Raw genomic sequence first — 27,944 nt, 5'->3', positions numbered from 1 at the left:
ATGCGTGGCGTGATTATGCTAATTTTTCTCTTGTCCTATAACCTGTTTCGCGGGTTATAAAAAGTGAAACCAAAATTAGTTAGTTTAACCACAGTCGGCCCAAGCTTACGCCTTCAGGAAAAGCAAACGATGAAAGCGTCACACGTTGCGTAAACCGGTGTTAAGAGCAATAGTCTGTAACTTTCGAACTGTTTCAAAAAATCGCGGCCACTTAACCTCACCGATTTGGCTGAAATTTGGCATGAGGCTGACTTTAGGGTCCTAATCACGAAGTGTGGTTGGGAGTTCCAGTTGTTTTTTGCTCGCCAACATGCCGTATCGAAGGTGTTCTTATAACTTAAACTCGAGTCCTGTCGTAAAGATTTCCTAAAATCTCTTGAATATGAAATTTACCATTTTCTTAATTACCTCGTTGGAATGCGAACGCAATCGCTAATTGAGTTTACTCTCAGATCTATTTTGCTTTAAGAGACTGTTCGTGAAGGATATTTTTTAAAACTTTTTCGATGGCTCTAAACTAGCTTTACATCTAATCTATATGAAAAACGAAAGAATCAATTCGAATTAAACCCTCTTTCATCACTGAAATGTCGGTTGTAGCGAAAACGAAGACCCCCGAAAGCTAAAACCCAAGACCCAAGAACTAAGAAACCATTTTTCATTTACTTTTCGGTGGCAGTGAGATAGGGGTAAGGAAGTGGCGTGGGCACCATGTACGTGGTTTTTTTTTCAGCTTGAAAATAGTAACAAGTTCGAACTGTGTTCTTCTTTAATAGGTCAGTGCCTTTATGAGTTTAAGTCTCAATGAGTGTCGTGTTTCGCAACGCACATAAGTAACAAATACCTACCCCTGACACAGATGTTTTCAAAAAGGTAGTGCATGTAAAGGAGCGAAAGCGAGACAGAGGAATAATGCATTGATCAATTCGAAGCTTCAACATCCCCCTCCCCCGGGCAACCCACGGGTATTTGAATAAATGTTATAGCTTCAATAGAGCTTAGAAACAGACGATATATCCATTTCTGTCCATTGCCTGCTTATCTAGATTTTCGAAAATTGTGAATAACGGCAGTAGCTGCAACAGACAAGCATTTAACCCTTACATGTTAAGATATCTTGCAGTTATAATGTAATGTGTTGTACGTAATAGGAATAATTGAACCTCTGATTTAAAACAAAGAGGCATCTGAATAGATACTTATGAAGCCGATTTTTCTTCAACTATTCTGCTTTCTGTTTGTACAGCATTGGCTTCCCTGAGTTACAATTACTTGTATCATGGAAAACGAAGCTAATGGTTTGATAGACTCCTTCGTGGCCAGACACACTAGAGATCCTACCTTACGCTTGGAACTGCTTTCTCGAAATCAAAATGGCTCACGCCATGACCAAGACACAGGGATGGGGGCAGAGGTAAGAAAAACTGAATACAGCATAACTTTTAGATGAAGAGAGGGACACTGATATTGCTTTTCTGGGACTACGTTGAGGATCTGCTAGGGCAGGAAGGGCGTTGTAAAAGTCATTTTCAATCACCAAAATTGAAGCTGAGATCGCAGCTTTTATTGACTACGACATAAAAACTGGAAAAAACAACTATGAGACTGAATGATCCAGAAAATTTGATCAAACTACTTATTCTCAGCATGACAAAAAGATACTTTAGGAAATTGCAAAATAAACTAACGAAAATCGTTGTTGTTTTCGTTGTCGCGGCTGCCCCATATAAGTGTTTTGCGATATTTTGCCATTTTTTATTAATTTAAAACAAAAACAGCTCATAGATTTATGATGCATCAAAACAAGCATTCCAAGCGAGTAAAATGAGTCTACATCGCCCGTTCGAGGAGCTAGCCATATAATAAAATCTTTGAAAATGATCTTATTTCGTTTCATTTCTTCAGATTGCCGGGTCAAACAACATTGCTACCGACTCGTCTGCAGCTGGTTCCCCTTCGGCCGAAGTTTTCCTAACAAACTCTCAAGCTTCAAATTTGTTTGCATTGTCTCCGCTAAACATAGGACCTTGGAATGTTGAGTCTTTAGAGTCCACGAATAACAGTCGTCTTGCATTGGTGCAAGGGGTAGCAAGAGCAACGGTCCAAATGAACAGGGGAATGCGAGAAAGAGAAGAGCGTGAGCTGGAGCGGGAACAACTTCAAAGGGACCAGGAAAGAGGGAAAACAGAGATTAGAATGAGAAGAAATAGAGAAATGATAGGAAGAGAGAGAAGGGAAATAAGAAGATCTAGTGGATGGAAAGAATGGCAAGAGGCAGTTCCTGGACCTTGGTGCTCATGCCGCCTCGATGAGGTGACAATATAACATGTTTTTATTTTATCGCTTTCCTTCTAAATTGACCAGTAAGTCGCCTTTCCTCGTACCCGCTCTGGGAAAGTTGCGTAGCTTCTTTCATATCGGAATGAAATGACTCAAGTGACTAACGATGGCATATAAAAAAAGAAAAAATACAAACTGAAAAATGGGAAAGAAAGAAATCGTGAATGAGAGGGAAGTGAACAAAATAAAACTTATGTTGATCTCATTTTCTAAACTCCAGTTCCTGCAGTTTCGCCTGCTGCCCATCATTACTTCTTTCCACATGCACCCCTTTTGAAATTTCTTAGTTTTACCTTTTTTTTCCTCTTTTCAGTTTGTGGGAGACACCATATGCAGAAAATGTGACAGACAGAGATACTTGTAAGTCTTTAGCCCTAATCGCTCGTTAGTAATAGTGCTCATTATTCAGCAAATTTGGTGCCACAGTTGATACTGTTGCTGCTTAAACCTAGTTGTTAGGATGTCATTTTCAAAATTTTCAAGATGTTTGATTTTGCGATTCTGGAAAGGACAGGAATAGTCTCTTCGCACCAGTCAGGTTAAGTAGGAACGTTATGGGTATATTTTAACAGAGGAACTCTGGTAGCAGTGTATTGTACTGAAGAAGTCCTTTTCTATCTTCTGGCGCTAACAGAGAAAGAAACAGTGTTGTTACCAATGCAGCAGAAAATTTTGATCGACGTCCTGGTCAATCTCGTGGCCTATTGACGAACAGAAGATGTAGCAGCTCTCTGCTTGAGTTGGAACAACTCGTGGAAGGAGCGTGCGCCTCGGTGGAAAGGGTGTCGAGGGAGAGAGAAAGTGAAGAGTTTGGTCGGGAAATTAAAAGAAAAGAGCATGAAATACGAACAGAAAGAGCACGGAAGAAGAGAGGAAAGGAGGCAAGACAGCCTCCGGAAGTTAGCATGTGGCCTCAGCAGCTATTTCATACACTTCTGTGTAACTTTAGCGAGGCATTTGAGGAGGTAAGTTAACTGAGGGCCCTGTAATTATTTATCACCTGGGGGGACGATCACGTTGATTTCAGAATCAGTCGTCGCTAACAAAGGATAAGGGTGGGACTCAAGGATATTGACTGCCAATCAGGGGTGGGGATAAATCATTAGAATACTAGAAAGACTTGGGGATGGAGGGGAATCAACTACATTTTATTTCTACAAACCTAAAATTCCCCGCCCCTTCCTCCTCCATCACCTCGGCGATTTGAAATGACAGGTCCCTGACTACCACGATGGGCGTAATGGAAAATCTTTCGCTCAAAAATTAATCTAAAACCTCTTGATAGTTGCCTTATTATATTTTCAGCACGAGTGGCTAACTAGGAGCGTTCCATATAAAAGAGACATGCTATTCAATGTTAGAATCGCTTATCAAAATTTTGTCGGTGTTAACTAGCATGTATTTTTTTCATTTTAGAATCTAAGAGGGGAGGATCCTGGAAGACAGAAGTAAGTACAAGCAGACTGAAACCTGTAATATGCGTGCTCTTTTTCTCCTTTGTATGAATAGGTCTTCCCTGTCTGACTCATGCTAAATGTTAATCAATCGGTTTGTTCATTAATCAACCCGTTAGGAAATGAAAGATTTTTTCTTCGCGATAAGGCTAACTACAGCTCTCTCTTCGTTTCGAATTGTAATGGATCACCCTCTGAATCACAACGTTTACAAAGGAGATCGATGCATTTTTGTTTGAATAAACGGCTTCAATAAAAACCTAAAATGTGCGCCCTTTTGTCGCCTTTGGCTCGATTTGGCTGTATAAGTCTTCTCGGTCTGGCTTATGCTAAACGTTAAGTAATCAGTTTGTTCATCAATCAACCTGTTAGGAAATAAAGGAATTTCTTATACGCGAGAAGGCTAACTATATCTCCTTCTTCAATTTAGAATTGTGATGGATCACCCTATGCATCACGACATCTCCAAATGTGATGTTTCTCTGAACAGACGGCTTCAAGGAAAACCCAAATACATTCCACAGTCAGGACAAGATGAATGTTGCATCTGTTTGGAGGTAATGACTGAGATTAAAGGCCCTGATTTTAGCAACTACTGCAAAGCACGATTGATAAAAGCATTTGAGAGTCACTTCATTGGCGTCTTGGAGGCTAGATGGCTGATCACTGAGTAAAGCAAAATAACTTCGTAAAACGTTGTGGGTATGGTTTAGATATAAGTGTCGCGATCGAATTAATTGGCCGGGCCATAAAATTATTACTAACACACTTAAAGTTCTTCAAGTAATGGTGAATCGATGAAACAGTTCCTTGTCTGGGTAACGGGCCATCATATCATCATATTTCCTTTCTAAGAGGGACTTCTTTTTGAAATGATACAGTTTAAATGTCAACAGTCATTGATAAACTCAAATTTTCCTTTTCTTCCCTTTTGAAGATCATCCAATCGATCAGTCAATCAAAGAACTAATCGTTCGGTCGCTTCTGATAGAGACGTCCGCTCCGTTTGTCTGTACGCCAAATGCTGTTACGAACAACAGTTTCTTTTTTTTTTATGAGTCCATCAACATAATGATTACGTGTGAGTTCACTGAATGATAAATGAAATCGCTTTTCCCCTTAACTGCAGAACGGGCTCAGTGGTTATCAGATCCTGCCATGCTCACACAAGGTTCACAGAGAGTGTGCTATTGCGATGATTCAGAATGGCGTGTAAGTACACCCAAAAAGTCCACACATCTATAGTAATAAGTTTTGCTACCGGAATAAGATGATTATTAATTGCCCTTTTTGATGCCCAGCCGTTTTGTTAGATTTCGTGTCCAAGATTACTACAATGAAACAGAAACTACAATGCTTTACTTGGTTCTAAAGATAAAAAAAAACGTATTAGTCATAGTTTGGTTTAAAATTCTCCACGCCTGCTTCCCTATTCCCTTAAAATGTATTTAGGATTAATCTTATTCTACTCATTTTTCTTTCAGTCGCAGCTGCCCCATTTGCCATCATCCACTGTTTGGTCAGACGTAATGCACCAAGCAGACAGACAGGATTTTGTACTGAATGCACAATTGTTTATCACACTTTTATGGTTTAAGTTTTGAAACTGATTGAAAGCTTAAGTAGAGGGTCTCAAAGGGGTTAACCATCTGTCGCAAAAAGGAAAAACATTTAGCTATTAGGCGTAAAAATTTTTCAGGCTTTTTGGTGTCTTACCTGCTAACGCAGTAACGAAGTTACACAATCTATTGTAGTATAGATAACGAAAGTGTAGGCTTCTCGCACGTGAAATGATTTGACAGACAGCTGGCTATTTTCAGGACCTTCAGTTTCTTCATTCAGTGTATGAGTAATGGCTGTCCTGAAGGGTATAATTGCTTCATATCAAGTTAGTAAAGAGAAGGACTGAGGGATAGATTTAGTGCGACAATTGAAGTCGGATGTCACCACACCATTTCCACAGTTAATAGAATCAAATCTGATCGATTATCTTGGTCTCAACGACCAAGTCAAGAGGTTTAGAATAGTGTCATTTGTATATGTATTCGTATTATAATCGTATGGGCCCAAGGGCAATTAGGGATCAATTTCACGCGTATTTTAAAAGTTATCCAAAGCCGCTTGTTCAAAATATACAAATGATCCGAGTGGATCATATCATCATATCATCATATTAGAAACGCTTGCTGGAGCCGCACTTGGCAATATTGGCCCTCAATATTGGTCCCTTAGTCGATGCTCAACTCTGTTTTTGATGCGCTCCTCAAAAAACCAAAAACAAATAGGATAGATTTCAAACTGTTTAATCATCATAACAGGAAACGGTATTTCTGAGATCACATGTAAAGTACTTCAGGCGGGGGGTATCCAATACCTAAACCTTATAAGTATTTAACGTCTGAAAATAAATATATTCTCTGAGCCTTTTGGCTTGAAAACGATTGTAGAACTTGACTGTTGTGGTCTTGAACGGGTATAGTTCCACGACAACGAATGAAAGAATTTCTTTTCAACTCCAAATGAACAAAGACAGAGAAGCAACCTAAATGTGTCACTGAAGCTGAGTTTTCGAATAAACATAAGTAAAAGAACATCAACTGATGTTCTCTTGAATTACTGATCTCTGACTTCTGATTTGATAGCTGAAATCTATTGTCTACTGGGCATAACAGTTTTTTTTTTCAAGTTTTCCTGAATTCTAGACCCGACAGTTAAAGTGTTTTACTATCTCTGACAAGAAAGTTTTCTTCGCCAAGTCGCTGAGTGCAGAAACCGTATGAGATCTGAACACGTGCATGGCAGTGGATCAGACTGAATAAACAGTGAACAGACAAAAAAACATTTCTTTAGGAGGAGGGAGAAGTAGGTTATTGCTGGGAGGAGAAAACTGATATAAAGAAAGCATAATAAAGAGGTCAAATGTTAGCAAGCTTCTTTCAGCATCATTCTGGGCCCAGTTGGTTAAAGGGTGGATACTGAACGCTATCCAACGGATAAATCGCTGTCCAGCGGATAAGAGTTAACAAAATGTACTAAGCTATCCACCGTATAGAGATTTATCCAGTGGATGGCGCTGTTCACCCTTCGAACAACCGGGACCTGATGTTTTCCCGAGGAAAAATTTTTGCCAAACAACATTATGGTTTTGTTAGACCTTTTTTCGTCAAAATCGTCTTTAGCTCGCTGCAATCCAACATGGACCACTACCATCAGAACCTGCTATTTGTATTAACAGAGCAAATATTGTTTATGAGGTTGAAATACGACTCGGTAGACATCTTAGTCGGATGAGAATACAATATCGTTTTCCACGTAGTTTGCCTTTCCACAGCCACACAAAATAAAACAAACTGATGCGAATAAGAAAACTTTGGAGGCGACCTTTTCACACATAAATACTGAAATAAATCATTTGTGAATTTTTGGGGCCCACCTATTTTGTATGATTAAAGATAATAATTTTGAGGCTGGATAAATGCCATCCTCTGAGTGTCAACTCATCCAACTTTCTGACGGTATCTTTCTGATTACTTTTTTGACTAATTTTCACCTTATCGAATGTTTACTTAGCCTTTTTTAGCTGTTGCCAGGTTGTATATTTTTAGTTATGAGTAAATTGCATGAAGAAAAAAACCTTTGTCCGATATTGTATTTTCCATTTCATATCTGCTTCCTTTAGCTGGCTTAAGGTGAAGCTAAATGAAAATTCTAAACTGCTGAAAAACGAAGTGTCCTCAAATAGAAAATACAAACTCAAAATACTGACACACTGATGCGTAGAACGAAATTTCACATTTACAAAATTTTTCTGCTGTCATCTCATTTGGATTTATTCGCTAAAAATGGCCTGTTGTCCTTTCCGTCTTTTCCTCTAATTATTCGGTTCTCTAGTACACAATTCTACTTATATCCAAGCTTATTTTTATTCTGTGTAACTCTGGTTAATCCCTTAGGCCCTCACTCTTTCATATTCCCTGACTACTTCTTCAACTGCGGAATTCTGACTCTACTCCTATGCACACTGTCTACATTCCTCTAGTCTACTGGTCTGGCCTGGTCTCTTTCCTTTCTTTCTTCTTTCCTTTCTGAGAACAGTGGACTGCACGAGAAGCTTTTCTATGTAATAAACTTATCTCAAGGGGACTTTGGAATAGGTAAGCGCAAGATAAGCGTAAGATAAACAAAGTTCCCGATCTTCGAAAAATTCATGGCTCATAGCGGGAAAACGTTTTCTGTAAAAAGACATGTAGACTCAAGTTCCTCGTTAAGTCTTTCAGCTTTTTGATTCACGGCCATTCGTCAATTGCCAGATAGTAGGCACTTAGTCACCTATGTACTCCTTGGTCTGTAGTTATAAGTGTTCGTTATGAAAGGTGAGTGATTTGTATCTTGCATGCGTCACGTACACATACCATTACTGTGTTCAAAACATCTTCATAGCAATACATATTTTGATTCCGGTATCAAATCGATATCGATATGGAATTCTGAAGTCCAGCTGACTACATGTTTCAACTTTGCTGTTTAAATCAGTTATTTTTACTTTTGAGTGAAAAGAGATCGTGTATTTGAATAATGTCTTACCAAAAACGAATGACTGTTTATAGCCTATTAAAAAATTTAACCTGTACACATAGCCATGTAATCATCTCTTTCATGATCAACAATTTTTCAATAGACTTAGCTGCTATAATTCCAAGTTTGTAGGTATATGGCTCAGGCACCAACAATTTTTGCATTTTTGTTTTATTTCTTAAAAGATTCAAAGTCTCTCGACCTTGATAAAGCAAACAAAGCTTACAGAGCGCGCGTAACGCGAAACCGAAGCGGAAAAAAAAGGCGCGTATGTTTGTATACACTTGTTTTTACGACGATCCAGTTAAAAAACATTCACGACAAGAAGCTTCTTTAATAAGCCTAAATTGGTTAGTCATTGGATATGCAAAGTTAACTTTAACAACTTAACTTTGTTTTTGACCGCAGGGGTTTTGGCATAGAGCCGTTTTATGACTATTATAAATCTCTAACCATAATTATTTGATCAGAAACCTCTTGTCTTGTGGACTTCGACAACCAAAGTAGTAAGTAAAAAAATATTTGTTTAAGATCCAGAGGGAACAGAATACTGCAAAAACTCATTGTCTTAAGCATTTCTTTATTTTCCGATATGAATATAATTTTTTTCATGATATAGTTAGGACTTTTAACCCGGGAGAATTGAACTTAGAATTTTGCTTTCTGTTGAGTGAAAAATCCGACGCTTTTGGATTTTTAATTATGTCAAGTTTAAGTTGTAAGGAAAGCGCATCCATGCCATAAAAAAGATATCAAACAGTCACAGTCAGTTGATGGTAGGAGATCTCTTACAAATAATAGTGTCACCTTTTGCGGCGAGCAAAGTACTTCGCCTGTATTTTACAGTGGACTTATTTGAAAACAATCATTGAATTTACTGAATGGTGGTACGGATAAAGTTAGTCCTGCTATCTTCGAATCTCAGAAAGGCGTATCATTCAAGAACAATTTCAAGCTAAGTTGAACTTTTGGAGAACAGCGACGAAAACATTTTTACGCTCTTCGTCCTGGTTCAAAAGCCTTAGCAGTATGCTTCAACACGAGTCAGGAAATTACAAAACTATAACCTTGCTGTTGTGTTTACAGCTGCGGGCAGTTTAATCAAGAAAGTGAATTGGCCTGGTCAGTTATTGATAGAGATATTTAAAAAATGATAATGTCACCCGTTGTGAAAAGCAAACCATTATATCATTATTCAAAATGAACTTATTTGATTTCTTCCTGATAACAATAAATTTACAGACACTTATTGGTGCGTAACTTGAAATCAGTCTTTGTCTCGTAGGCTACGAATGTTCGCAGAGCGTGTTATTTACTCGACACTAACATTATACTTCGAGTGTCACACCTGACAAAATGGCCTTATGCCAAAAAATATGTTCAAAATGTTGCATTACGCTTAGTTGAATAATTAAAAAAAAATAGCTGTTAAGAGCCCCTCAACCTCCCTTCCCCTATTTCTTCCACCAAAATAGGTAAAACTTGCTAAGAATAAAATGATTACCAAAGTTCCGAACACGACATCTTACTGGATCAAATTCCTAGAGTGATTTAGGGATTTAGTTTCAGCGTTGTATATTCGATGGTGCGTTTTCTCATTGGAAGCTTCCAGCTGCAATTTCATAACAGAGTGAAGCTGCACTGCTAACCTTCTTGGGAGACAAGACTAGCACGCCAGGTCAGGATGCATTATGCGATGGATTTTAAATAAGCTACGACATAGATGGTTCGCGAGCCTGAGAGTCTTGCACGCCCCTTTGCTCGCGACAGTGTAAACGGAATAATTATATTTTTGTTTCCGCCTGAGCATTTTGTGAACTATCAAGCTGCGCTTCAGTGATAGCTCTGAACAAAAATGACTAATGACCTTGAACAGCTTATGCTTCGATCAGTAGTTTCTGTTTCGATTATGTGACATTATTTTTGGCCTGCTCAAACAAGAACCTATCCTGAACTGAACATCAGCTCAATCCAGTTTAACCAGGTAAGGCTAGAATTTTAAATTTCCTAACTGTTTTTCAGATTAATACGTACAAGAGAGGTCTGTTTGCCAAAGCCTACTCCACAGGTCTGAAATCTTAAAGACAAATCAACAGATTGTCGCAAGATTAGTTTTAATTCAAGGGGAAAGCTGAAAAACGCAACGCTATGAAACTGTTGTGGTTACTGTTGAAAGTTTAAGTTCCTGTGAAATTGTGTAGTGCAGTAGTCAGTGCTCATAGTGTGTATTTAACTTAATGTTCAATCGATGCACGCATGTGTGAACATGGAGGGAAATTAAGCTATCCGTTCTGCAATTGCTTGCATGTGATTTCGATCCCAATGGATAACGGATTTAACTTAAACCGCCCTCTAAACAGCTTCCGGACACTATAGAAGAGACAAGGTGAGCAGATATTCGTTAACAGTCAAGATATACTGCATACAGGGCACACCTTAGAATGCATATTAAGATGATAATTGTCACTGCCTTCTGAACAGCTTCTGTGGTAGGTTGAATAAATAAAGTGAGCACATGTTCGTTTATAGCCGAGATAGATTGCATAAGAAGAATAAACTGTGATGCATGTCTGTAATAACTATACTTTATTTTTATCGGAAATTGATTAAATAGCGGTGAGTTCCTCTTGAGTACCCGTGATCTGCTTTCATTTCTAGCTAACCATGAACAAAATTAGGGAGCATTTTGATCGAGTCTCTCGAAACCACAACTAAAGTATTTACGAAAGTCAATCAGTGGAAAGGAAAACTGCGAAAAGGAACCAATCAAAACTGTAAGGGAAACCAACCAAAGTGCTTTGGGCGCGTGTTATCGAAGAGACAGAGTCATGATTAGGATGATTGGCTGAGAGGATGGCGTGAGGTACATGCAACAATCACCGAGCGAAGCAGTCCCGGATTAATTTCGACACTCAATTCACATTGGCTCACGTAAACCAGTGTAACTCGTCAAAGCATTTTATTTTGTTGTTCCCAAGTGGTTATCAGCAACTTTATCGATTCATAGGTAGACAAGAGGGTAGCAAGGGAAGGTTCCTAATCTCGTTTCAGGCGTAAAGTTTAGAAACAATCACGCGTCACATGTACTTAAAATAGTATTTCACGCGCAACGAATTTAAAAGGGAAAACTTCAAACCTCACTGAACTTTGCCTTCTTGTAAAATTCACGAGTCAAGTATTGATTTTTTGGACTTAATCACGTGTCAGGTACAAACTCTCTGCCAATCTCAGACAAACCTACAGGTTTGAGATCGCACGACGTCATACAATACGATAATTGATCTACTACGTAAGTTGTACTGTAAAAGTAGTCGAAAAAACACAGAAAACCACTAGCAAGGGAACGATTTTTTTTAAATCAAACTTCAAATAGAAAGGATTTCAGGGATCGAAGGTTACGAATTTTATCTATGTAAATTTTCTCGTGATCACTCGAATTAAGGCCAGATTAACCTTCAGAACAGGCGTCATTTATAATAAGTGTTTCTCAGATAAGCGTAAGACAAACTTAATGCAAGCGCGAGGCTCCTCCATCTCCTCACGCGAGTCTCGCGGGCCTCCACCACTTGAAAAATGGATCGGTCGTTTCAAATTACAGTTAACCTAATTTACATTCAAATTGATGGCACTAAATACTGTTTCAGTTAAGATGTTAGATAAACCAACACCACAAATGCATTGGAAGCCTAGGAAACTATCAATGGATTCAACTTACTCTGCCACGTAGTTAGGTGAATTCAAGACGGGACTTTAACTCGGCGTAGTTTTAAGTTCTTTTACTTGCGTTAGTTTGTGAGATAATGGCACTTTTTGTATGTGTTATAACGGCCCACCGATCAAGGCCAGTTTGTTTCAAATTCATCGAGAAGATTGCTTTTGAAATGCTATGATAAAGGGATTGCAAGGATGCCAGGTCTTCCTAAGCTTTAGGTTTTTATAGTCTCATAAGGAGTCCCTTTAGGTCGCTTCCGCTTGTACAGTACGCTCAGCGCTCAGTGGATGTATATTATTTTGCTTGTTGTGAAATTCTGCATTTTGTGAACTCGCTGCACGCGCATCATATACTCGCAAGCTCTACGATAATGGCACTTTACACGAACATAGGACCGCCTTGAATCTGTTCTTCTGTTTTCACTACACACGCTTTTTTTAACTAGTTGGGTCGATATTTCGTCTCCGTTATTTGCCATGGAATGTCTTTGATTCTACAGCTCTTGGCTGTTTAATTTGTTTCGGAAATTTTTAATATGGCGACTAAAGTCACTTGTAGTTTTTAGATGCTGTATGAGGTCGAATGACTTTTGCCGAGATGATCCCGTACTGCTTTTGTATTTAGCAACGCACTTCACAATCCAGAGGAGAACTTGGTAGCATCATCGCAAAAGCGTCACACACACACACAAAAAAACAAATCCACTTCCCCTTCGAAACCTAGTTGTTTTATCTTAACATGTTCATAAGATCACATGGATATATTAGAACGTCACCAAAGACGAAATGCCAGCCTGCTGCAGGACCTCGGTGAAAACGAAAGAAACGTGCGCGAGAGAGCTGACTAAAACATTCCGCCAGGAGTAACATTATTCAGCTTGAGTATAAAAAATTTGATGACACTTAATGTGGATCAATTTCTGTTTTAAAGCTTTACCTTTTTTCCAGTAGTAATACATTTGACACGGAAAGATGGACAGAACAGCTCTCAAGATTCCGAAAAACGCTGGTTCAGGACTCCATCTTGAGGATGAATCGGAATGTGATGATAATCAGTCGGCCAGGCGCAGCACATTTGGACACTTTGAGGAAACGATGGATCAGTTCCAGCAATTTAAAGTGGAAGCGGCCACAGAGTCTTTGCAAGCTGCTTATAGGCACTTCCTGAATCTAAGCCCAGATAGCTTCAGAAACCCAACTGACTACGAGAAGGAGCAGGTGGATCGAGGTAGAGAGATGGGTTTGAGTTATTGTTCCGCTCCTCCTTTCTTTGGTGCTGTTTTGTTAAACCCCAAGCTGATCGCAGATAAGGATGTCCATTTTTATGCTAGCTTTACCACTGTTTTTGGTGCTGTTGCACTCAAGCTGCATAAATATAAAATGGCTATAGACTTATTTCAGCGATGTGATTCTCTTTACACATTTGATGCCACGCCATGTCCTGAAAACAACGAGCAAGTTATCAATATTTTAAGAGCAGTAGCCAAGGCTAATGTAGGCTGTGTTTATCTAATTATGAGAGCTACGAACAAGGCTAAGGATTATTTAGAACGAGCGCTGGAGATTTTTGAAACATTTAAAAACAAAACTGACTCTCCAGAAATAAACATTGTTGCTGTACAAATCAACTTAAGCTTAGCTTACCAGTGTCAGAAAAACTACCCCACTGCAGTGAAGTTACAAGAGGGTCTTCTTCTGAAAGCCAAAGACCCCATTATTCCCCCACGTTTGGTAGCTGCCATATATTACAATCGAGCAGAGTTGTTCACAGAGCTCAAAGAACCTATCAAAGCACTCATAGAGCTGAGGAAATTGGATACACTATCTGAGGGGATGAACAATGAAGAAGGAATATTCTCAAAATTCATATCTTCTAAAATTTGTTTGGCGTATCAAACGATTGGAGATGTGGCTCGTGCAGAGAAAATAGCGGAGCGCTTGGCTTTCCCTTCTCTTTCTCCTCAATCGCTATCACCACCACTATCGCCTTCCTTACAATCGTTTTCGGCAGCATCAGGGTCAGGGTTAGGGTCTTCATCATCATCATCATCATCATTACCATCATCATTACCATCATCATCTTCTTCAGCAGTTTCATCATCGTCATCGTCATCGTCATCTTCGTCATCGACATCGTCATCTTCATCGTCTGCTTCGTCACTGATGTCTTCATTTCCGTTTTTCTTTCCCGATTTTGAATGTGTCCTCGAATGTAGTGGAAAATTCCACTGGGACTTCTTGTTCGCAACAATATTGAATTTAGTTGAATATCACTTCAACGAAAAAAACGTAGACTTTGCATCTTTCCTTGACGTTTTTGTACCAAGTTGCCAAGAGACGCTTGGGAAAAACCACCCAACACAGGCATCGTTTCTCTATAGGCAAGGTGTTAGATTCTTTTTAATGAAAAAAAACATGTTATCAAAACATTTCTTTGAAGAAGCATTGAGTATTTTAACAAGTTTTGACTACGCTTCAGATCACCCGGATTTAGTGCAATGTAACATCGCTCTTGCCAAGCTTTTATTGTGCGAGGACTTCCAAGAGGTTCCTCAGTTGAAGTCGCGCCCTGACCGAAGCTGGCAAGAATTTCCTTGCAACGCAGCAGATGGAGTTGTGAGCCATGATATTCCATTATTTGGAGAAGACAATAACAAGTGGGACAGCAACGAAGAATTTCACGAACCAGGTAAAATTTCTAGTCAAGAAAACCGTGAAGGCGAGCATCACTACCGCCTTAAAAATCCATCCCAAAAGGATAAAAACAGGAGAATCAGCATCTCACAGGAAATACTGGAAACACCAAATGAAGTCAGAGATGGACGGAACGACGTCCTTAAAGCTTCTTTTCAGGGAGGGGATGTGGTTGCAGACAGCGGTGAAAACTGCGATGTATTACCTACAAATGAGGCTTGCGGCTTTGACAAGGATTGGAATACCCAAGCTGTTGCCCTTCCAAAAACACCAGGAGATTCCCATGAGAGTAATTCGAAAGAAAAAAGATCTCTTAGTTTGAAAGGTGGACGCCGAAGCGATCTTCCGTCAGGCCACAGTTCACAAAGAGATCCAAGTGAGGATGACTTTGGAACAAATCACATCGGATTAGATCCCATTTTTCTCGCACGTCATTCTTGTGGGTGCAATACATCTGATGAGCGCTGGGATTCTTGTGGCCCATGTGAAGATTTAGAATCGCCTGCAGGTACACACTCCGAGTACAACAGATCTGGATGTATGCCTGAAGTGTACCACCCTACTCCCCTAAGTTCATCGATACTTCCCGAATGTCGTGATTCTACAAAATTTTATGCAGGAGATTATTCTGCCTACGCCAGTACCATGGGATCTCCTCCACAAATATACTCAAGTCGTGATGGTTATCAGCCGCAAAAGTCATCCCTCAACTTAGTCCTGATGCCCAAAACTGTTCCAGCGAAGACCATAGGACTGCCTCAATCTTCAAGTTTCGTCGAAGATGGATCTAAAGCAAATCTCACGTTGACTGTCAGAGAGTTTCCCACTAGTAATGCACGGGCAAGAACTCCACCAAATATCTTCACAAATGGACATGTACTCGCCGAAAGGCCGATGTTGTCATCGCAGTTTGAAAGAGGAGATGACGCTACGGGATTTCTTCTGGACGGGGAAAGTGAAGAAGCTGGTCAGGGTCTGTTGAACAGTAATTCAAACACATTTGCTGACGAGTCGTTGGCCGTCCTCGAGCAACGTGTGGCTGAAGCTTGCTGTCTTGTCGAGAAAACGTTGAAAGAAAGACAAGAAAGAGAGAAATCGATGAAAGAAACGGAGCGAAAAAGAAAAGAAGAGCGGGCAAGGAAAGAACAACTTGCACGTGAAAGAAAAGAAAGGGAAGCGAGGGAAGCGAGAGAAACGGGACTCATGAATGAAAGAGTAGAGCGGAACTCCACGAGCGGTGGACAAGAAACACCTTCGCAAGACTCGGCTCCTGCTGAGGTTCGACAATGGCTGTGTGAACATTATCAGCGGCTCTGCCGTGTCAAGTTCTCGTGCTGCGGAAAGTTCTTTCCTTGTCATCGTTGTCATAACAACTCTGGGTGCCCAAATGATAATTCCAAAGCAAGAGATGCGTGCTCTGTTGAGTGCTCTGTTTGTAGCCATCAACAAGAGGTAAATAGGAATGAAATTGACTTGAAATTTTATATAAGATGAAAGAGGGTTCTTACTCTTAGGTTATAACCGATTTAACTTCGAATGTTTGATTTTTAAGATCAACCAGGACGCCCACACCTGTGTCAGATGCAAAACAAGGCTCTCAGCATATTTCTGCTCGGTTTGTAAACACTTCACAGGGGAGGATAAAGCTCCTTATCACTGCGAAAAATGTGGTATCTGCCGGTAGGTGAAACAATATTCATGACGAATGTTTTTTTCGTTTGTTTGGATATTATGCTTGTTGTCCAAAAGAATAAGGGTCAGGGAGTTATTGGCCTGCTTCAGTACCAAGTCAAGGAGTTATTGACTAGTGTTACAGTATGAATGAAGAATCCGGACGCTGCCTTCAGAGCGAGAACAAAATATTACAGAGAATTGCTTCATCGATGAGTGGTTAAAACACCTCATTGAATCCCACAAAACATTAGTTTTGGTTTCCTCATAAGTATCAAGCTTCCTCTTCAATAATTATTGCAGCTTATCAAGTAGAAATACAGCGCTTTTAAGTATGAATTAGAAATTTGTTTCCCCAACGAATCATATTGTGCTCAAGTAAATACGTGCGAAGTGATGCTCCTATTTCCCGTTCAGTATCTACAAGGACCGCTCCTTCCACTGTGATGTGTGTAACGTCTGTCTGGACAAACGGCTGGAAGGAAAACATTCTTGCCGAGCAAATTCAGGACACGATGAGTGCTGCATCTGTTTAGAGGTAGTTACGTAATTACTCATTAAGGCTGAATAAGAGTAAGGAATGGGAGAAATATCTTCGAAAACTCAGTTTGGTTTTATTCACCCGTTACGCATAGTAACGTCAGGTGCTTGCATTTCTTGGGTGGAAATCTGAAGAAAGAGAAGCAGGGCAATTAGATCCCAATCCAAACATTTTTTTTTATCTCGTTGATCGGTTCCTTATTTCAGGACGCTTTCAGCGGTTGTCAGATCCTGCCATGCTCACACAAGGTTCACCGAGAGTGCGCTATTGCTATGATACAGAACGGCGTGTAAGTATGCATGAAATATGGTGATATCTATTTTTGGGAATTAACTTAAATATGGAAGAACACTCCACTGCTCCGAAAATTTGTTGGTATTCAATTCTGGATTGGGTGTTGCGTGTGTGGACCTGCTCGAGCTACAATGAGTAGTTTTCAGTTGCATGTAAAATGAAAAAAATCTGATTGGTTTTTGCGATTAAAATAACTTGGGAAATGATAGGAAACTACATCAAGAATCAACAGTACGGAATTTCGGAGAAACAGACCTCCGCTCCCACCTACAGCTGGGAATAACTCTGGTTAAATCGACATATCCCGGGTAACGCCCTGATTGTCCCCTTAGCTTTTCTTAGGTCCAGAGATAGTTTCAGTTTTGGTTTCGAGACGCTCTTTGCATGTTATCATGGAGCTGTCTTTAATCTAAGGCGATATTATGTTACTAATAAACTTTGCAAGACTTTTAATGTTAGGTAGGCCAGATTCTACTGTGACATTCCCACACTAGTTTTTCTCAAGTTCACTTGAAATATTTCCTTTTAATTTGCAGTCGCAGCTGCCCAATTTGTCGCCATCCTTTGTACAGTCAGACAGGAATGAGTGAATAACAAACTCGACTCCAGTGCTCAGAATTCCAAGAAAAGGCAAATTGTTCCTAATTGAGATGTTCTACTAAGTGTCTTGATTGACGTTTTCATTCTTTATTGTGGGCGTGAATTTAACTCTTTATGCCTAGGAATGACTGGCTCCTAATTTGACTTTACTGTATCACTCTAGAATTAAATGGTGAATGTGAGGAAAATAAAGGCAATGATCACCAATTTAGCAAGCTCCTGATTATCAAACAAACTCTCATTGTCAGTACCAGAGGAAATATAAAGAGAACAGGGAAGATTGTTAGGGTGTAGAGGGTTAAAGATCGTAATAGTTATTTTAATCTTACTTGTACAAGGACGCAAACCTGAGGGGGGAGGGGAAATGAGGGTGGCAGGATCCCCTTAGGTTGAAGTGATTCCTTTTCAGTGACTTTTATATCCAAATTTACTGCTTTTAGTGGAAGGCCATTCATCCCTTAAAAGATTTGTATAAAAGTGTGCAAAGCATCGGTTAGTCTGGCGAGGAGATGGAAAGCTGTGTGTATCATAATAGTAAGGCCATTGTAAAATAAAATTTTATATTTCTTCTCATTGTAAGGAAACTACAGAGTAAATTGTCCACAGGCTTGAGCAGCAAATTAGATTTCGTAGCGGGTTGTTTTTTTCGTAATCTAAAATGAAAGAATGCTTCAAAGGATTTTATAACCCCTACACTTTCAGCCAAACAAAACATTTCACATGTTTTTGTTGTTAAATTCTTGGTAGTGTTTGATGGTTATTAGATTTCTATGTGAAATAAAGCCCCTCTACAACCTTTTTTCATCTATAGTTACACCAGAATAGGAAGAAATTGTAAGGGTTTCAAATTTCATCTTCTTTGCCTTCGGGAGACGTGTGATGAGGAGCAAGGGAAGAAAAAATCTAGCTTGCTCCTGAAATTTTGGTAGACATCTATTAAGTTAGTAACGAGTATTAATGGTACATTTCTAGTGACTAAATTTACTTACTAAGCTTATTTTATAATGAAGTGGTAACCTTCATAAATAAAAGGTATTTAGTTTTCTTAGGCTTTGCACTTTTTATAGTTATGTAAGTAGTTTGCTATTTGATACTGAGGTAACCTTGGGATTTGAAACTTCAGGTAGATTTGCAAATTGTAGTTACGCGATCATTATATCATTCCAGCAAATAAAGCAGACAATGTGTAGATGTAAGTTGTATTAAACATTTTCTTTACCCTACCTCAGCAAGTTTGTTGTAAATTGTTTTTGTTACAAGACAACAGCGCCTCTTCATTCTCTTTCTCTTCTCCGTTTTTAAAATCTTAAGTAACCTAATAGACAAGCAACTACACAATTAATTTGGCAAATTTATCAATTTGCTCAATTTTGCTCAATTATTCTGGTACATTTCTTCACTGATCTAGCCCTATCTACTACCATAGGCTCACGTCAAACCATCTTGGATATCGCTGGCTTAAGGAAAGATATACTGTGCCTATTGTTTTCAGCAATTCAGCTCGTGAAATAGTGCCAGACTCCCAAGAACCTCTTACACATTTTTAAAAGACTCACTGCTAGTTCAGAACTCCATGTCATGGCACTAAAGACTTAGACTTGCATACCCTGGCTACAGACTAAACTCGGACCTAGACACTATATTCCCATGGCGCACAAGGAGAGTGTGGGTTGTGGCGGGAAGAGAATAAGTCAAATATTTTATGGTCATATTTGGGTAATTTATCATCATTTCCACAACTCTCCGCGCCCTCCTCTTACTTTGTGACCATAGTATTTACATCAGAATACGAAACCCCACGGACTTCAAATTATTACACCACTTTCACCATATTTTTGAAAATTAAACATAAACCGCATAAATTATGGATGGCGTTCAACGACTATGTCTTCAGCGACGGCTTGCTTTATGTCTGAAACGATTCTACACGCATTCATAACTCACTACCTTGGTTAAGATAGTGATGCTAGTCAACTAAGGTTTCCCAAAATCGATTCATGAATCATAAAAGGAAATAACATTGTACTAGTTACCATAATCCTGACGATGTGAGCTACTATACATTACGTCACCTCCTCTAAATTTCTGAGAAGTGCAGTGGCTTTGAAGATGATAAATTGTGTATTGATGATTATGAAGAAGCTCCCATGCACGGAATCTAAGTGTAGAAATCGTGAAGATTAAGGTATCTATCGCAAAATTATTTCCTATATGTTTCAGGAATTCATTTTGGAAAATCTTACTTGACTAAAATCACTTTATTAGTCAAGATAATCTGTTACCTATACGGATGTCTTTGAGTAAATTTCATAATTTGGGTAGGCTGTGCTAAGCTGAGAGCTTGATACAGAACGGGTGGTATAATGTAATTGACTCCGAGTGAAAGTCGCATGTACATGATGGAATGATTATTCTTCGAACTCTAGAACTTTCATATCCACGAGAACCTGCATATCTACCGTACGTGCAGTAGCACGACCGTATTTAAATAAGGTATGTTATCTGTAGTCTTAAGAAGTCGAACTCATTAAATTAGGTACTGATGTCTTTGAGTAAATTTCATAATTTGGGTAGGCTGTGCTAGGCTGAGAGCTTGATACAGAACGGGTACTATAATGTAGTTGACTCCGATCCATTTCCTTTGTCCTCCAGCGAGAAATACTTGCTAATAAAATGTTTCACTTGAGCAACCCAGCGTGATCTATACATAGCTGTGAGTATTCGTTATGGAAGGTTAGGCAATGGAGTTATGCATACAAATTACGTATGTGTATTAAGTATAAGAGATTTAATTGCCTGTTGAGTACAGTTTTTGCCATCATAAGAATTAGGAAAGCCTTTTATACAGTGGTACTGATCATAGTGCCATGGTAAGTGAAGAAATAATGGTAAGACTATTTTTGAACTTTCATTTAAGCTCTGAGACTCTTTTTTTTCTTTAGTAATATTGTATTGCCCATGATCTGGTGAACAGCCTTTACGAAACAAAATCCAGCATATATATAATACAGTCGAACTTAGAAGTCGAACTCATTAAATTAGGTACCGATGTCTTTGAGTAGATTTCATAAGTTGGGTAGGCTGTGCTAAGCTGAGAGCTTGATACAGAACGAATAGTATAACATAGTTGACTCCGATCCATTTTCTTTTTCTTTTAGCGAGAAATACTCGCTAATCTAATATGTTACTTGAGTAACGCAGCGTGATCTATACATAGCTGTGGGTGTTCGTTACGGAAGGTTAGACAATGCAGTTATGCATACAAATTATGTATGTGTATTAAGTATAAGAGATTTAATTGCCTGTTGAGTACAGTTTTTGCCATTATAAGAATTAGGAAAGCCTTTTATACTGTGGTACTGATCATTGTGTCATGGTAAGTGAAGAAATAATGGTAAGACTATTTTTGAACTTTCATATAAGCTCTGAGACTCTTATTTTTCTTTAGTAATATTATATTGCCCATGATCTGGTGAACAGCCTTTACGAAACAACAGTAGGCATATATATAATACAGTCGAACTTAGACGTAAAACTCATTAAATTAGGTACTGATGTCTTTGAGTAAATTTCATAAGTCGGGTAGGCTGTGCTACGCTGAGAGCTTGATACAGAACGGGTAGTATAACATAGTTGACTCCGATCCATTTCCTTTTCCTTTTAGCGAGAAATATTTGCTAATCTAATATGTCACTTGAGCAACGCAGCGTGATCTATACATAGCTGTGGGTGTTCGTTACGGAAGGTTAGACAATGCAGTTATGCATACAAATTATGTATGTGTATTAAGTATAAGAGATTTAATTGCTGTTGAGTACAGTTTGTGTCATCATAAGAATTAGGAAACCCTCCTATACTATTGTACTAATCATTGTGTCATGGTAAGTGAAGAAATAATGGTAAGACTATTTTTGAACTCTCATTTAAGCTCTGAATTTTTTATTTCTTTAGTAATATTGTATTGCCCATGATCTGGTGAACGGCCTTTACGAAACAACAGTAAGCATATATATAATAAAGTAATAGCCCTCTTAGTTAGTGTTTAGTCTTAGAACAAGAAGCCTAGGGTTAGGTTTAGGGTTAGCTTCCTGCTTCCGAGAGTGAAAGTCACACGTACATGATGCAATGATTATTCTTCGAACTTCCCGTATATCTACCGTTCGTGCAGTAGCACGACCGTATTTAAATAAGGTATGTTATCTGTAGCCTTAAGAAGTCAAACTCATTTACTTAGGTACTGATGTCCTTGAGTATATTTTATAATTTGGGTAGGCTGTGCTAAGCTGAGAGCTTGATTCAGAACGGGTAGTGTAATATAGTTGACTCCGATCCATTTCCTTTGTCCTTCAGCGAGAAATACTTGCTAATCAAATGTTTCACTTGGGCAACGCAACGTGATCTATACATGGCTGTGGGTGTTCGTTATGGAAGGTTAGGCAATCGAGTTATGCATAAAAATTATGTATGTGAATGGCTTTGTTTTATTTCTTAAAATATTCGGGGTTGTCTAACATATTGCCAAGCGTAGGTTATCAATGAATAGAAATTAGTGGTATTTCGAACGGAAAAACAAAACGAAAAAGTAGAAAATGATGTATACAGGATCGAAAAACCAATCCGAAATACCCAACAGAAGGAAGGAAAGAGTTTATCAGAAAGCTTTTGCATCTTAATTATTCATGACCGGATTAAATTTGAATCTTGAATTTTATCGTTGCTAAGAACTTATGAGCGTGTTATTTTGCGCTGTTACTAGCTTATTTGTAAGTCCTACGTAACTAGACTAATGATTTGGAAGTCTTTTCATATTCGCACCAATTATCTCTAAGTGTAAGATATTTGGTTGCCTAGTGAACACAGTGTTTTTAGGCTGTGCTACGCTGAGAGCTTGATACAGAACGGGTAGTATAACATAGTTGACTCCGATCCATTTCCTTTTTCTTTTAGCGAGAAATTCTTTACAATCTAATATGTCACTTGAGCAACGCAGCGTGATCTATACATAGCTGTGGGTGTTCGTTACGGAAGGTTAGACAATGGAGTTATGCATACAAATTATGTATGTGTATTAAGTATAAGAGATTTAATTGCCTGTTGAGTACAGTTTGTGCAATCATAAGAATTAGGAAAGCCTTTTAAACTGTTGTTCTAATCATTGTGTCATGGTAAGTGAAGATTAAATGGTTAGACTATTTTTGAACTTTTCGTTTAAGCTCTGAAATTATTTTTTTTCTTTCGTAATATTGTATTGCCCATTGTCTAGCGAACAGCCTTTACGGAACAACAGTAAGCATATATATTATGCAGTAATAGTCCTCTTAGTTAGTGTTTAGTCTTACAACAACGAGCTTAGGGTTAGGTTTAGGGTTAGCTTCCTGCTCCCGAGAGTGGAAGTCACATGTACACGACGGAATGATTAGTCTTCCAACTCAGGAACTTCCATATCCACTAGAACTCGTATATCTACCGTACGTGTAATAGCACGACCGTATTTAAATAAGGTATGTTATCTGTAGTCTTAAGAAGTAGAACTCATTAAATTAGGTACTGATGTCTTTGAGTAGATTTTATAATTTGGGTAGGCTGTGCTAAGCCGAGAGCTTGACACAGAACGGGTAGTGTGATATAGTTGACTCCGATCCATTTTCTTTGTCCCTCAGTGAGAAATGTCTGGTAATCAAATGTTTCTCTTTGGGCAATGCAACGTAATCCATACATAGCTGTGGGTGTTCGTTATGAGAGGTTAGGCAATGGAGTTATGCACACAAATTATGTATGTGTATGGCTCAGGCACAAACAGCTTTTGCCTTTTTGTTTTATTTCTTAAAATATTCATAGTCTCTCTACCTTGATAAAGCAAACAAATCTTAAAGAGCACGTGTCACGCGAGATCCTAAGCGGAATAAGGAGGCACGCTTGTGTGTGTGTATACTTGTACTTACGGCGGTCAAGTCAAACATACATAACAAGAAGCTTCTTTAATAATTCTAAGTTGCTCAGTCCTTGGATATGCATGGTTAAATTTAATGGCCAAATATCTCGTAAACATAAATTCCAATTTTCTAGAGAGCATCTCCTGGAGAGGGTGTATTTGTAAATTGTCTCTCATAAAATAAGCGCGTTGGGTTTTTCTTCCGTTTTCCCTCAAGTCATAATCAAGAGAATTTTATCTCACCACATCAGTTTCATTTTTGGTGTTAAATCCAAAAAACTGTATCTGCTTTAATGTCCAATCGACATTGCAGTCGACTCCCGATGACTCGAAACATCCTGAACTCAACATCGCGGCAACTCGAACCAAAATTGATAATGATTTCTCCCTTGATATCCGTCATACATTTACCGCAATTGGAGGGCTCAGAGCAAGAACGATCCCTTGATTTTTCGGCCATTTTTGAAAGTGTCCACATGCCAAAATTCAACTACTTCTGAACACTTTCAAAAATGGCCGAAAAATCAAGGGATCGTTCTTGCTCTGAGCCCTCCAATTTTACCCTCGATAACTCAAATCTCATGCTACCCCTTCAGGTAATTCTCTTTATATATTTCACAGGACGAAATTGCAAGAATCCGTAAACAGAAACGTGGCAGAAACATGTTAAACCGTTCCGGAAACACGACGGATAACCTGGAGTTGCATGTTTCCGCCACGTTTTACAAATACGGAAACATGTGATTTCGTCCTGTGTTTACTCTCGGTAACTCGAATCACGGCAAACCACGTCCGCCAATACGCGACAAATCAAAACAATCAATATACTACAGTCCAAACCATTTAATTTATTTTGAAGCAGTCATTTAATCTTTGCTTTGATGAAAATGTATACTGTGACGATAAGAAAACAGTAAACATCGTTTTTCCCTTATTTGCGGTCCTTTGTTTTTCAACTCCCAAATCTTTTAAAATTCCCCTTCAAGGTTTAAGCGAACTCGGTATCCGGTCATTTCGTTCCACAGTCGTATTACAAAGTAGTCAGTTCGTTCCACAAAAAAGTCGCTCTCGCTATTGTGTTCTGATCGCTACTCTGTCTCAGATCACATTCAGTGACATTAAGAAAATATATATTTATACATGACTCAGCGGTGATTTGATTGCCACGCGTTTGTCGCTCGAATAAACTTCCACGTTCCTTTCCCTTTTGAGCGCCCACACAGCCAGACATTCATTGAAAGTGCACCAACGCTAAAAATACATAGAATGTTGCCTATTGTTGATGAGAACATCATTCCACAATTTAAGCCAGTTCTTTCTTTTGAAGTGCTAACACCTCTTGATTCGCTCGACCACGGGTAACGCAAATCAAAAGTAGCAAATCAAATTTGGGTTAAACATGCATGAAAAACCTCTGGAGCGAGTCCATTATCACTGAATTGTAAGAACTTCCTTGCAACTGGATTTTCTTGCCACTTGTGAAAAAAATGATTGAATCATTTGGCTTTTGGGGTCGTTACATCTAAAAGCCTTCTCGGTTTTGACAAGCCCCTTTGATTGCTTCGATTGTCCCTTCATTTTGACGTGTTGAGAGGAGGTCGATCTTTGGTCTTAAAATAGCCTGATCCAGAAACGTGGGCTGATAGATAAAAGAAACTGAATTAGGGGATTCCCCTTCTTTCTGATCACTTTGACGTGTTGAGAGGAGGTCGATCTTTGGTCTTTAAATAGCCTGATCCAGAAACGTGGGCTGATAGATAAAAGAAACTGAATTAGAGGTAAACATTTGCAAAAATTTCTTCTGTTGTTTTCTTTTTCTATCTGTGGGGCTGCTTGGCTGCGTGGGCGCTGATAAAAGAGGGAGGTCCTTCAAATTTAATTTTAAGCGCAAAATTCGTGACAATCAAATCATCAGAGGAAAGTTAGCGAACTGATAAGGGTCAACCATGTCCACCGTGAGACTTGCCACACATCGATCACGTAATATTGAAAATGTATTGTGAACGGCATTAAACTTGTTTATCTTACTCCTTAAGTTATCGGCACTTCAGTGTGCACCGCAATTTCTTTGTTTTCACGGTTCAAGCAACTAGGAAAAGAGTCCCAAAAAAATTATATTGATATCAGGAAATATAAAAATGCATATTACCGCGTCTGTCTCGCCAAATTCGAATTCTGCGTCGGTCGAGTTACATGCAATGTTGCAGTGTTTGTTGAAAACTTCCAGGCTGTGGTGAAAACAGTTTACTATGGTAATCGCATGATTTCGAGTGCAATTTGGAATAAATATAAGCATGAGTAAATTCTTTCAAAGACTAACAAAATTGCACGAGCCCGTAGCTAGGGCGAGTGCAATTTGTGGTCTGTGAAAAAAAATAACAAGTGCTTATTTATTTCAAACTGCACGAGAAAAAATAGAGATAGCCTATCATAATTACGCAAAAGCAAAGCGTGCGCATCAAGTGCAAAAATAATTTATTCAACTGTTCATTCGGTCAAAACAACCGCGAACGATCAAAACAGTAATATACAATGCTATTTTCATCTCGAAGTCTAGCTAAACAGTTCATCAAGGAATTGTTCAGTCTGTGTCCGAATCACTTTCGATGGAACAGAATCGTCGTTTTCGAGGTTAACCATGTTTGTTTTTAGAATCGCTCCAGAAAAGTGTTAAGCTGGATCGAAAAAAAAACCTAAAACAACGCCGGCTATTGTTTCGCTCGCAAATTTTCAGCGTAGCCAAATGTTGCGACGATTGGCTATCTGTGATCAATCAGAATGTCTGGTTTGTCACTTCCTTTGCACTGAACTAACCCTCCTCCGCATTGAATTACCAGAAAACTGCACTTATCTTAACCAATCAGAACTTATTTTTTTTTTTTTATGCATATTATTAGGTCTGTAATCATACGGGTGATTAACATAATCGGATGACCGCAAAGCATATTTGCTCCCGAGTATCGTGCAGAAGTATTCAACGTAGTTTACTCAACATTTTGCGACGATAAACAAGATAATGTCTCTAATCCCCACTCAAATTTACAGCCGATGATCATGCAGCATGTCCCAAGTTAGAAGAATGATTCATCTTATCTCAGAGAATTCTCTATGATTATAAATTCATTCTTAAACCAACAAAACCAAATTTGGCTTACCTTTAGCAATTACTTGCCTCTCAGCGACTCAAGAACGCCATCTTCACCAGTAACATGTAGGACGAAAAGATATATGATACACTTCCCATAGATCAAGTGTCAGGATTGATTCACTTGAGTCGAGCGTCGTCAGTACCGCAAAGAAGTTTCCTTTGCGGAATGTCGGTCAGCCCTACAGTTCTTTTTCCTTTAATATTTCCCATAAAATTCACTGTAATATTTTTCTTATCTAATCAATTATTTTTATTTTAGTAATTGATTAATTTTTCCGCTTTTTCACTCGTGGTCAATTCGTGGTGACTCGTGGTGACTCGTGGTCATTCGTGGTCACTCGTGTGTACTTTTCGACAGGATTGTTGACGAATCGACACACCGGAAGTCGAATCGTGCGAAAACATACCGGAATTGGAGGGTGGTAAGCAGCGTGTGAAAATGAATAGCATGAAAAGAGAAAATGACAACATGAACCTTCCACGTTCTTAAAGCGTAAAACGGCTGGAAGTCCATCGTTGGAATATTAAAATAGCTGTGCAAGAAAAGTATATCTCATAACTTCGTAATACTAACAGTAAAGGAATAAAAGTGATGTAGATGTTAGACGATTGTTTCGATAAAAAGTAACGATTTGACTTTAAAACTACCCTGAGTAGTGGTTTTATAAGTTTGCATGTGCTGGCTGTAATGCCTGTTACGTCGGTGAAACTTGCCGGCATTTTTCCACACGTGTTTGAGGGCACTTAGTCAGTGACAGGGCCTTTCACATTTTCAAGCATCTGAAAGATTCTCCAAATTGTCGCGCTTTGTGTTCAGCAGATAACTTCCACGTTTTAGATCACGCCTCTACCGGCTTTCAGCTTAAGATAAAAGAGGCTATCCATATTGAAAGAGAACAACTATCCTTGAATCAACAATTACACCATGTAAATCTAAAATTATCTTTTAATTCTCACACTTTCATGCTTTAACTCTTTTCTTGT

The 27,944-nt window shown here is 38.8% G+C and overlaps 2 protein-coding genes across 2 annotated transcripts; both read left to right on the top strand.

Annotated features, from left to right (window-relative positions):
- The first annotated feature begins 1,279 nt into the window (after window positions 1-1,279).
- On the top strand, window positions 1,280-4,468 carry LOC131784992 (uncharacterized). The gene is made up of 6 exons (XM_059101833.2): window positions 1,280-1,414; window positions 1,906-2,313; window positions 2,654-2,700; window positions 2,975-3,305; window positions 3,757-3,788; window positions 4,225-4,468. Exons 1-6 carry the CDS (start codon window positions 1,280-1,282, stop codon window positions 4,466-4,468), a joined length of 1,197 nt encoding a protein of 398 aa, XP_058957816.2.
- A 5,767-nt stretch (window positions 4,469-10,235) lies between these two features.
- Window positions 10,236-19,070, top strand: LOC131781118 (uncharacterized). The gene is made up of 6 exons (XM_066172125.1): window positions 10,236-10,353; window positions 13,032-16,226; window positions 16,327-16,454; window positions 16,863-16,983; window positions 17,193-17,275; window positions 17,817-19,070. The coding sequence occupies exons 2-6, from the start codon at window positions 13,053-13,055 to the stop codon at window positions 17,872-17,874; spliced, it is 3,564 nt and encodes a 1,187-aa protein (XP_066028222.1). The 5' UTR covers window positions 10,236-10,353; window positions 13,032-13,052; the 3' UTR covers window positions 17,875-19,070.
- The last annotated feature ends 8,874 nt before the right edge of the window (window positions 19,071-27,944 follow it).

This window comes from Pocillopora verrucosa, chromosome 9 (genome assembly GCF_036669915.1).
Source record: "Pocillopora verrucosa isolate sample1 chromosome 9, ASM3666991v2, whole genome shotgun sequence".
NCBI classification, from domain to species: domain Eukaryota; kingdom Metazoa; phylum Cnidaria; class Anthozoa; order Scleractinia; family Pocilloporidae; genus Pocillopora; species Pocillopora verrucosa.
Note: the sequence above shows the minus strand (reverse complement) of the source record. Positions and strands in the feature narration are given on the sequence as shown.

Coding starts and splice junctions, on each gene's coding strand:
- LOC131781118 (XM_066172125.1), top strand. CDS start 13,053: ATGGACAGAACAGCTCTCAAGATTCCGAAAAACGCTGGTTCAGGACTC. Junction 16,227..16,326: donor TTTGTAGCCATCAACAAGAG/GTAAATAGGAAT, acceptor TTGATTTTTAAG/ATCAACCAGGACGCCCACAC. Junction 16,984..17,192: donor AGTGCTGCATCTGTTTAGAG/GTAGTTACGTAA, acceptor TCCTTATTTCAG/GACGCTTTCAGCGGTTGTCA.
- LOC131784992 (XM_059101833.2), top strand. CDS start 1,280: ATGGAAAACGAAGCTAATGGTTTGATAGACTCCTTCGTGGCCAGACAC. Junction 2,701..2,974: donor TGTGACAGACAGAGATACTT/GTAAGTCTTTAG, acceptor TGGCGCTAACAG/AGAAAGAAACAGTGTTGTTA. Junction 3,306..3,756: donor TTAGCGAGGCATTTGAGGAG/GTAAGTTAACTG, acceptor TTTTCATTTTAG/AATCTAAGAGGGGAGGATCC.